Below are 11571 nucleotides of genomic sequence, written 5' to 3'. Positions count from 1 at the left end.
ACTTCATTATGAACAGTTGAAATAACGTAAGTATAAACGAAATAAGTACTGAAAAACATTTTAAAATAGATTAATAAATTAATTACAGTTAAATTAAGTATAACTAGAAGCAAAAGTTTATAAAAACTACATCAAGTTTTTTGTTTCCTTTAATCAACTATTTTTTCAGACGATTATTACACGCAACATATTTACTTTTTATTCATTACAGTAAAGTCAGCTTGAAATCTATTGACTTTATTCACGGTGTTTTTTTTTTTTTTTGCACCTCTATATTTCTAAAAACAATTTTTGCACCTCTAATTTTCTAGAAACCTATATTAGAGTTTCACAATACAAACAAATTTTATTATTTTATTATAAATTTTAAAAATATATAAATTAATCAAGTAACTTTAATACAATAATACTCATATTTCATATTTAATTTTCGCTGAAGAGTTTAAAGTTCTTGTGTTTTTGGAAACCTGTAATACAATAACTTTTAAAAGATATCAACAAATTTTTTAAGAAGTTTCTACTATTAATCGTAAGTAGCTGTTTTTGCAATTTTAAATTTTGAAAACTTTTAAATTCTCATGATAAATGTAAATTTGTTTTTCTTTATATACATCATATTTTGAAAGAAAAAAAATCAAAACAATAAGTTTTCGACACTTAACTTTTATAGTTAAGTTTATTATTTAATATATCTTATTAAATCTTTAAATATAAATTACCATTGGCTAAAAGAAAGAAAATTAAATTTAAGTTCTAGTAAATGACGGGTTCTAAATATTGAAAAACGTCTACCTCTACTTTTAACTATTTAAACAGTATACACTTTCGTTTTAAGAACTTAGAATTTTTAATAATAATTTAAATAAAACCACCACACTAATTACGATTACTAAATTTTATTAACTGTATTATTTCGAGTTTCATATATACTGATATTAATATTCTTAAAAAATTGTATTTTATATAAATTCGCCTTAAATTTGAATGCAACTTGCCAATCTGGTCTCTATAATTAAAAAATGTATACTAACCATATAAAATCCCTTCAAAGAAAAAGTACGGAGTAGTCTTTAATGGCTGCAAAACTCATTATATTTCTTACATTGACGACTATCAAAACTTAATACTTAATCTTTAGAAGACAGAAGACCTAGAATTTTCGTAATGCTTTTTAAAATTAATTAACTACAGTTAATAAATAATCCATTTTAACTTTATTTAAATAATTAATTACCACGAAAATAAACCATTGATTTATAAACCTAACGAAAATAAACCATTGATATACTATGTAGAACTTGGGTAACTCTATAGTTTGATACTGTTAGCAGCGCCTTTCCTCTGTAAATAATACAAGGTTTTTCAATATTTTCGATAGATGTTTTTTTAATCTGTGTTCATAATGTGCTTTGGACTTTAAATTTAGTGGTCAGTCAATGCACTTAATTTTTTTATTTTTTTTTAGAATTGTCTGTACCTTAATTCCAATAATGTTTATTTTAATTGTTTCGATTATGCTTTGGCAAAGCGACAAAAATATTTGATAAGAAAACAATCAAATACAAAACGGTTGCACAAATGTACAGAACATAACTCTAAAAGTCAGGATGTGTATATCCGGTTGATTTTTGAACAAAAATAATTTTTATTACTTATGTAATTTGTTTGAATTCTGACATTCTAGTATGTTCTAAAAGAATTTTATAAAAGTAACCATGAACCTTCTTTTAATGAAAAAAAGCGTAATTCAGACTGTTTTGCTGATTGCTGCACTAAAATCATTGAAATAATTTACTAAATCATCTCAATATGTGTTGCTGAATTTTTAAGTGAAGGTTTTTTGTTGGAAAGAAAGTGGAAGTTAATTCTAAATTGAAAGATTGTGCAGCTATGTTTGGTTTTATTGGAACTCACTGATCGATGAAAGAATTGATGTTAAACTTGCTTATTCAGAAGTTAAAACTAAATTTGTTAAAAACCTTCTTCTTCAAATCATAAATAAGTCAATTAGTATTATACAAAAGTGTTAAATTATTTTGCTGTTAATCTATAAATATTAAATAAAACTATAGTTTTTGATTTTAAGGTATATAAATTTGCGTCACTTTGTTATGTGGCATTCAGTTTAACTGGCCAGGTTTTGATGCCTGGGTCTAGCGTAGGATAACAAACTTCCAATAGCAAAGAATATCAAAAATTAAATTTTAACAGCACTATCTGAAAATTAAGTTTTATTTTAAACAAAACTAACTAAATTTAATTAAAAAAACAACTTTGTTGAGATTAATTTGTTTTTAAAACGAATCCTTATTTTAAAACAATAATAAACAAATATATTTATATAGATCAGGTTAATATTTGTCGGGTTAGATCGGGTTAGAAAAGATCGATTTATATATGATCAGGTTAAAAATGATCAGGTTAGATATGATCGGGTTAGAAATGATCAGGTTAGAAACGATCGGGTTAGAAATGATCGGGTTAGAAATGATTGGGTTAAATCGGGTTAGAAATGATCGGGTTAGAAATGATCTTGTTAGAAATGACCGGTTTAGAAGTGATCGGGTTAGAAGTGATCGGGTTAGAAATGATCGGGTTAGAAGTTATCGGGTTAGAAATGATCGGGTTAGAAGTGATCGGGTTAGAAATGATCGGGTTAGAAGTGATCGGGTTAGAAGTGATCGGGTTAGAAGTGATCGGGTTAGAAGTGATCGGGTTAGAAGTGATCGGGTTAGAAATGATCGGGTTAGAAATGATCGGGTTAGAAGTGATTGGGTTAGAAGTGATCAGGTTAGAAATGATAGCGAGTTAGAAATGATAGTAAACCTATACAGATAGAAGATATATAACAAGATAAATTTTAAAGTAGATGAACCTCAAAGTAAACTAACATGAAGAATTAATTTTTGTTTTAAATCAAATTGACTCTCTGAGTTGAATGTTTTAAGATTAAATCCCTGTGGTTGACAAATATACAAAAATGAAAAACTTTTGAAAATGTGATGATAATATCATTTCCAGTTTTATCAAGAAGATTAGAATCTATTAAATGAGAAAAAATAACACCATAATACATATAGCTTGCAACAAGAAGACAAACTGAAAAACTAAATAATATAAACATTTTTTCGAGAATAATATAAACAAATTATAGTTTTTTTTTTATTTTAGAACTTTATTTTTTAATAAAAACTTGTTTTAAAGATTTTATAAATGCTTAGGTAAGTTAAAGTTTTTATTTTTTCAAGATTAATATAAACAAATTATAGTTTTTTTTATTGTATTTTAGAACTTTATTTTTTAATTAAAACTTGTTTTAAAGATTTGAAAATGTTGAGACAGGTCATATGGTGGCAATTCAAATATTTAGAAAATATTTTTACAAAAGTTGTTCTGAAGTGCAGTTAGGTGAGTTTTTTAGTAATGTTTCTGAAAGTTATCCTTCAATTAATATTAATAAACTTAAGCCATAATTAAAAATTTATTACCAAAGGGATAGCTTTTGTGAAAAATCATGGGAAAAATTATTAATAAAATTTAGTAAATATTAAATTCTTTAATTAAATTTAATTTAATAAATTTTAAATTAAATATTAAAAGTTTAATTTTTTAATCATTGTTTAATAAATGGTTTTAAAATAAGTTTTTATTATAAATTTTTCAATCTAAGATTTAAAAGAATAAGTTAATACTATTTATTTTAACAAGTGTATAGTTGTATTATTAATTCTTAACAAGTTTAAAAAAATAAAAAAAATAATTTATTTTATGTTTTGAAATCTTTATGTTTGAATTTATTTATTTATGTTTTAAACTGTATCTGGAAATATTGATGTTTAATATCCAAAGTTTGTGGTTATTTAACTTAGTTGTTTTATTTAACAAATTTGTTTTGTAAAAAAAAAGTTTGATTCTTTTTTACAGCTTTTATTTAACATTTTTTTTTTAGTTAAGTAAATGTTTCATTCTTTTTTACAGCTTAAATATTTATGCTGCCAAAGCTAAAATTAACATTTACAAAGACGTGTACTCTTCATTTCTTTATGAATTATTGTTGACAATAATTAAGTAATTGTACATCTGAATTTTATCTAATGTTGTGAACTTTTTTATTTTATATCTCTTTGTTTTTTATTCAACTCCTAAAGTATATGATTTTTATCTAATAAAAACAACAATTTTTGTAATTTTTTTTCTGAATTGGGGAAACTGTTTTCAAAGTTATATATTTTAGGCCTGCCAGTAATACTATTAAAATTAAATTCTTAATTAATATCTTTATTTCAAATGAAAGGTTTTATAGGTTCATAAAAGTTGAAACACATAGAAAATTGTAGGGGGTCAAGAGCAGTACAAATTGCCTTGTATTCAGTTATTCATTATACTTCAACATTCAATTTATTTTAAATTTTTAATAAAACTGCACATTTTCAAATAAAATTAAAGGTTGTTAAAACTACTCTATTCCCGCTATGACGTCATTACACGTGATTCTTGATTTTTTTTTTTGCGTATTCGTAACTTTTTTGAGCTAGCTACGTCCCTGCTGACTACTAAATAAGTGTTATAACAAAGTCCGAAAATTATTGATCAAATAAAAGTGTAAATGTTTGATTTTTTACCAGAATTTTCTAATTATATTTTGCTACCTAGTTATAATTACTAGTTTTATAAAATATGTACAAGAGAATTTAATCGTGTCTATAGCTATAGTTTTATTCTATGTTAAAGAAAACTTTGCTTTTAATAACAAAATAAACTTATCATTAAATTCTACGTTTTGTTTGATAATTGTATTAAAATCACCCAAGCATAAGTAATAATAAACTACAAAATATAATTTTAATGGTTTCTACCTTTATTTTTTATTCATAGTTAATATATATTAAGTTAAAGGGAAACTTCATAAAGAATAACACAAATTTAAGTCTATTTTTTTAATGCAAACATTTCAGAGTCATATAATACATAGTTGCCACTTTCCACGTAACAAGCTAGTCCAAATGACAAAAAATAACTTGAGATCTATAAATTATCATGGGTTCAATAAAATTTATTTTCGTTAGCGTTTTATTTATTAAAACAAGAAAATAATGATAACCAGCCGGGGTTTATTTTAATTCAAACTAGTCTTAGTGTTTGACTAACATAATAAAAAATCGTTTATGGAGTCTTAGATTAGTTGTGGAAGTATCAATTAAAATTATTAAATTAAAGTTTATAATATTTCTTAAGTTTCACGTGAGTATTTTAATACAATTAAGTTTAAAAAATGGTTAATACTTAAGATGTACCAATTTTTGTATAGAAGATTTTTATTTTTGTCATTATTGTAATTTTAAAGATAATTCTAATTTTTTGGATTAAGTTTTACTAAAACTATGTTAAGCAAAACTTTAAATAGTTGAATCAGGGAAAAGGTATCTACAGAGAAAAATTACATTAAATACAGAGTAAACCAAATACTAGTTTTTCAAAGTTAAAATTTTATAAAAAATCATTTATAGTACATAACAAATTCAAATGATTCAACTATTTCTTCAACTTTTTTGGTTTAAGCAACTATATATAAATACATAATAAATACTCAATGAACAGTAATTAGGAGTCCAATTTTCTGAAAACTTAAAAGAAGTTCAGTAAAGCATTTAAAAACTTTAAACCTTGAACTTTTTATTCTTTTATGGAAATATGTTTTTCTTATTAATAAAATTACTGCTAGACTAAAATATAAGATAACTACTACTTTTACATTCAACAGAAAAATAACGGTATATATTTTTAAATCCTAAAAGTATTATTGAAATTGACTTCAAAAAAAGTGCTCAACTTACACAATGTAAAGAGCTAAATATAATAAAAACAAATGTTTAAGCACTGCTTTGGTTTATTACCGGTTTCGGTGAGCCTTAGCCGACCTTTTCAAATAATTTCAAAACAGTAAATAACATTTAGACATTGGCAGTAAGTATTACTGCCAATGTCTAAATGTTATTTACTGTTTTGAAATTATTTGAAAAGGTCGGCTAAGGCCCACCGAAACCGGTAATAAACCAAAGCAGTGCTTAAACATTTGTTTTTATTATAAATCCTAAAAGTTTATTAAAAACCAATAAATTTTAAGAAAACTATATTTTTATCATTATTAAGACTGTAAAAAGCATAACTAAACATTGTCTAAAAGTTTAAATACTTTCTAAGTTTGACTAAAACGAGTCCTATATCCATAGAGTACCAAAATTAATTAGGAAAGCATTCCTAAAACAAAAAAAAACATAAAAACCTTTTTTTCATTTTTGATATTATTTATTGCAGTAAGATAATTTTTAATAAAATAAAAAGCTTAACAACTGTATAAGTTTATTTGAATTTCATAAAACTTCCTAGAAAAAGAACGTGTTTTTACTGACCTTAACAAAAAAAAACCGGATAGTGTAAATTATTTTTTATTGATATTTAAAAAGCTTTTTAGGTATTAAATTTATTGTAGCAAAAATTACAAATCACCCTAAAAAAAACATAATTACAAAAAAATCTTCGATTAATTTAGGGTCCACAGACAAGATTTTCGAACCTGGTATAGTACCATTTAAGAGATTCAGATAATTTGGACTCACCATTTGCTGATGTTCCTGAAGCATTTTCTGGAGTTCTTATAGGTGCTACAAACCTGTTTTTAGTTAACTCATAAAATCAGTGAAAACAATTAAATATTAATCAGAATAAAAATTAATGGCACTAATTTTAGTCTAAAATAAATTTAAATGATATTTAAAAAGCTAAATCTACAAAACTTTACTTAGTGAAACTACTAAGACTTTTACTTAAAATTTAAGGCCATTGTGAGTTCCAACAGTTTTTTACTAAAAATAACATTGGCTCTTAAATTAAACCGTATTAAAGTATGAATTAAAATTCATTTATCAAAAATATAAAACTTTCAATTAGTGGTATGTTAGATCCAAATGCCGGATACGGTCCAACCTAGCCATAGATTTTAAAGTAAATAAAAGAGTTAAAAATTCCTTGTGACACACTTTCCTAAATTATGAAGATTGGACTGAGAAAATTTAAGAACATTTGCTTAAAAGATGAAGAGGATATTTTTTAAGTGAAATGAACCTTTTTTCGCCTTCAATAAAGAACTTTAGCAACTCTCAAACTTTGGTAGCTCATATTTCAAGTTACTTTGCATTAAAAAAAACTGTGATAAGCAACTAATAATTCAGTCATAAATTAAAAAAGACACGAAAAGTAGTCTTTTATCCTCTTATTACCTTAATATCAAAAGTATATTCTTAAATATTTGATTATAATAAACAAATCTTACTAACCATAGATAAATGAATATTTTTTTACAAGTAATATAAAAATTAGTTTTATTTATGTAGTTACGAGTTGACAGAGTTTAATAATATATATTTTATTTTATTTAAACTAACCATTTCAAAAATACTTTAAAACCTGTATATTTACAATTTTTGCAATACATCAGTTAAATCAAACTCAGAGTTGAATAATAATATATACATTAGGGTGCATCTGTTGCCCCGACCTAGGAATTTTACTGAGTAAAATTTTTGACGTTGGGAAATCGCATGAAGAGAAAGCACAAAAATAATTAGCTTCCTAGCTTTAAACCCGTTGGAGCAAAGTACTTTTAAAAATTTTGTATAATACAGGTATATTTAATAAGGGGAAAAAAGACTATTTAACTAAAAAATTATTTTCTCCTACGGTTTTTTGAGATAATTACCTGAAACGGTTAGAAAATGTTCCTTCCCATATTTAGAAAATTTTGTATTAACTAAGTTTAAAAATATTAAAATTATAAAAAAAATAACTGAATTTTTTTGTTATTTTTGCATAAAATACTTTTTTTTTAATTTTTGTTTATACAGAATTTTCTAAATATGGCAAGGAACATTTCCTAACCGTTTCAGGTAATTATCTCAAAAAACGTAGGATAAAATATTTTTTTAATGAAATATTCTTTTTACCCCTCATTAAATATACCGGTATAAAGCAAAATTTTCAAAAGTAATTTGTTCTAAGAGGTTAAAAGCTAGGAAGCTTTTTTTTTTGTGCTGTCTATTCATTTGAATTCCCAACGTCAAAAAATTTTACAAAGCAAATTTCCAAAAATTTTATTTTTAAGGGGCAACAGATGCACCCTAACATACATGTGATAGACAGTTTTTAAGTTAAACTTTGTTATACAAGTTTTATTTTAAAATATTTCAAAACATATATATAGGGTTGCCACTGATTTTTAACAAATTTTATCCAGGTTTCAAAATTTTTCCAGGTTTTTAAAAGTACTTGTTTTTGGGTGCATTTTATTTTAAGTTTAAGGCAAAAAATTTGTTAAATAGTATAAAAACATTGAAAAATTACTGTAAAGCTACTTTGAATATGTTTTTTAATAACAAAAAATTGATCATGAAACATTTTTTTATCTATATGGTAGAATATTTGTGTCGTATCGAAATTTCAAAATTTAATATGTAAAAATTATTTAAATTTCTAGTTTTTTTTAGTGAATTTTGTTTCTCAAAATTCTAAATATGAAATTTCTCAAATTCCGGTTTTTCCAGGATTCTAGGTTTTGTGGCAACCTTATAAAATGTTCTGTAACTAGCTTAAAATAAAAGTTGTTTTAAAATCAAAACTATAACAATTAAATATATTTATCACAAAATCTGAAATACTTATAATATGAGCGTGACTTTTTTAAATGCATATGTTTAAATAGAAACAAATATAAGAAATACTTCTAACTTACAGCAAAAATTAAGTATTATATATTTCAAAAATAGTTAAATTTAGATTTATAGCAAATAAAATATCAGTATTTACTTTATTGATTTTAAAAATTACAATAACTAACTGCAATATAATATTAAAGCTTTAATTATTAGATACTTTATCAAATATAAATCAGATTCTTTATGAATACAATTTTAAAATATTAAAATCTAACTTAATAATTATTATAACCAGAATAAAAGTAATTTTATAACATTTTTTAGAAATAAAAATAAGCATGTGTTTGTCAAAGACCTTTTACAAACAATTTTTCCAATTTAAAAAATATCTTATTACTTAAATAAAAGTTTGTTAGTTTTTTTTTTCAAAAACTATATAATTAATTAAACAAATAAAATGAAGATATAATAATAATAACATCAACAATAACAATAATAAAAGTATAGTTTAACTATAAAGTTATTTCATTAAAAGAATATTAAAAGTAGAAAAAATAGATAACAAAAATTTTAATATAATATAAAAGTTCAGTATAAAAATCCAAATTTAGGTTAAAAAAAATTATACTTTAAATTTTTGTTTAAACATTTTAATTTGTTTTAGTTTTCATGTAATAAATTAATTTAATACTGTTAGAACCATTTAAGCTTTCGATCAATTGTGATTATGGCCATAGAAAGTTTCTTAAAATATTTCACAAGTGTATCTTACTCTATAGACTTTTATCTTTAGTACTAGATAGGTTTTTAAGTTCAAAAAATTCAACATAGCTTTTGTAACACACTGGATTTAACTATTTAAATTCAATACAATCTGCAAAGATGGTAAAAAAAAGACTATTTCAATAAAAAAAATATTAGTCAATGATTAAGTAATGTTCTCTGAATATTTTTTTTTAGTTTTCAAATTATCTGAAAATTTTGAATATTGAATTAAGGATGACAAAAGTCAGTCTGATTGACTAAGTTACACCAAGCTAGCCGAAATCAGCCTGAACTGATGATAAAAATTAGAAAGATAAAAAATGAACTATAAACTGAAAAAAAAAGTTAAACAAACTTAAATGCCCAAAAATGCCAGAATGATAAGAAAAGGATGTAATAAAAACACAGTTTAAAAAAAAGACCTCAAGTTAAAAAAGTTAGTAAGATATTTAGGAAAATATCCATACTAGTCTGAGTCAGCCAAAGCTTTTCAAAAATTTCAAACTAGTCTGGTTTATCCTAAGTAGTCTGATTGTATGTCAACCCTGATATATAAAATTTTTTTTTGAAGGTTTAAGATTCTTAAAAATCAGAGGTTCTTTGATTAAAAAATCTTCAAGTAAAATATATATACAATTTTAAAGCATTTAGATAACTAACTAACCATTGCATAGGACTTTTTTAGAAAATTTACAATTTATCAATATTTAAATACAAGCTTTATACTTTATAAAATATACTTCACAGATCAGACTTTTTTTTTCAGCCACTGTCAGTTTTTATTTTGAAAAGACTTGAGCATCTATTTTGTGCTTAAGTAAGAACTTCAAATCACTATCCTTGAAAATCAATCTAAGTATTTAACTTAACTTTTTATCTAAACAGCTAACCAAGACTAATTATGCTAGTATAATTTTACTTTACTAGAAATACTTTTCAATAATAATAATACTGTTACATTAACTACTTTGTAATGTAAAGCACACAATATAAAAAAAAACATTACATTTGTTTATTATTCATGACTTCATTGCTACCAGGTAAATATTCAGGGTCATAACCAGCTCCCACAATATTAAGAGCTTCACTTTCAATTTTCTCTTTTGACCATCTTAATAATCTACGATCATGTTCTGCCTCTAACAGTGGCTCTAACGATGTCCAAGCTTGATCATCTTCATACTAAAAAACATATATTATACATTGAAAATAGCATTACAAGTTTTTTTTGCTATGTATATAACAACTGAAGTAAATTTAAAAAAATAAATGATTTATACAAAAGCTTAATTTAAGATTTTGTATAAATCATTGTATAATTTTGTATAAATACTTCAACTTACTTTGTTAGCCATATTAACATTTAGTTGTGCACGTGACCACTGAAAGCCAAAATAAGTAATACCACCAACAACACCAAGAAGTGAATATCCAGATAACCTGAGTGGTTTCAAATTTCTTTTGTAAGGTAGTGGTCCGTAACCACCTTTTGGTGGCAAATCTTGCTTATATTTAACACTAGACATCTGTAAAGTACTAACTTTTAAGATGTTGTAGGTGAGATAAAATTTCAATTACAGTTTGTTTGAATTAAAGTCAAACTTAAATAGGGCTTTTATAATTACATAGCTTTTAATTAAATGTTTAAACAAAAAAATTATTCAGTAAGTAACAATACTTAAATTTAGTTTAAAAAGTAACTTTTTTTAGTTATAAACTATTAAAAAGAGAAACTAACTTTCTCAGTTACAGAATAATTTAGATTTTTTTCAACCTAGACAATTTTTGATTTAAGTATTAACAGGTTTACCCTTCTTTGGAGCAACAAATGCAGCCTGAGTGACCAAAAACTAGCCAAGTCAGCCTGAGTTTATGATAAAGTTTGAAAGTAGTACAGTGCTTCCTCGCTAATCTGGTCCTCGCTAATTTGGTTCCTTGCTAATCCGGCCGGTTTTAGTCGAGAAGTCAACTTATTTACTTTAGCGTTTTTAGCGTTTAATTTCATTTTACTTCGAAAAAGTATTAAATTTACGTTTTATAAGTAAGCAAGCAATATATTGTTACTTCATAATAAAGTATCATTTGTATAATCTTAAGT

General features: G+C 24.1%; 1 protein-coding gene across 1 annotated transcript; it reads right to left on the bottom strand.

Annotated features, from left to right (window-relative positions):
* Positions 1-6268: 6268 nt before the first annotated feature.
* Positions 6269-10999, bottom strand: LOC145834487 (NADH dehydrogenase [ubiquinone] 1 alpha subcomplex subunit 13-like). The gene is made up of 3 exons (XM_082941925.1): positions 10817-10999; positions 10480-10655; positions 6269-6670 (listed from the first exon to the last, which is right to left on the bottom strand). The coding sequence occupies exons 1-3, from the start codon at positions 10997-10999 to the stop codon at positions 6547-6549; spliced, it is 483 nt and encodes a 160-aa protein (XP_082798051.1). The 3' UTR covers positions 6269-6546.
* Between the last annotated feature and the right edge of the window lie 572 nt (positions 11000-11571).

This window comes from Thalia democratica, chromosome 4 (genome assembly GCF_965202585.1).
Source record: "Thalia democratica chromosome 4, ktThaDemo2.hap1.1, whole genome shotgun sequence".
Taxonomy (NCBI): Eukaryota; Metazoa; Chordata; class Thaliacea; order Salpida; family Salpidae; genus Thalia; species Thalia democratica.
Note: the sequence above shows the minus strand (reverse complement) of the source record. Positions and strands in the feature narration are given on the sequence as shown.

Bases quoted from the DNA above. Each gene is read 5' to 3' on its own strand.
- LOC145834487 (XM_082941925.1), bottom strand. From the start codon at position 10,999: ATGTCTAGTGTTAAATATAAGCAAGATTTGCCACCAAAAGGTGGTTAC. The intron at 10,656-10,816 runs GTAAGTTGAAGT...TATGTTTTTTAG, and splicing joins ATGTTAATATGGCTAACAAA to TATGAAGATGATCAAGCTTG. The intron at 6,671-10,479 runs GTAATGTTTTTT...AACTAAAAACAG, and splicing joins GTCATGAATAATAAACAAAT to GTTTGTAGCACCTATAAGAA.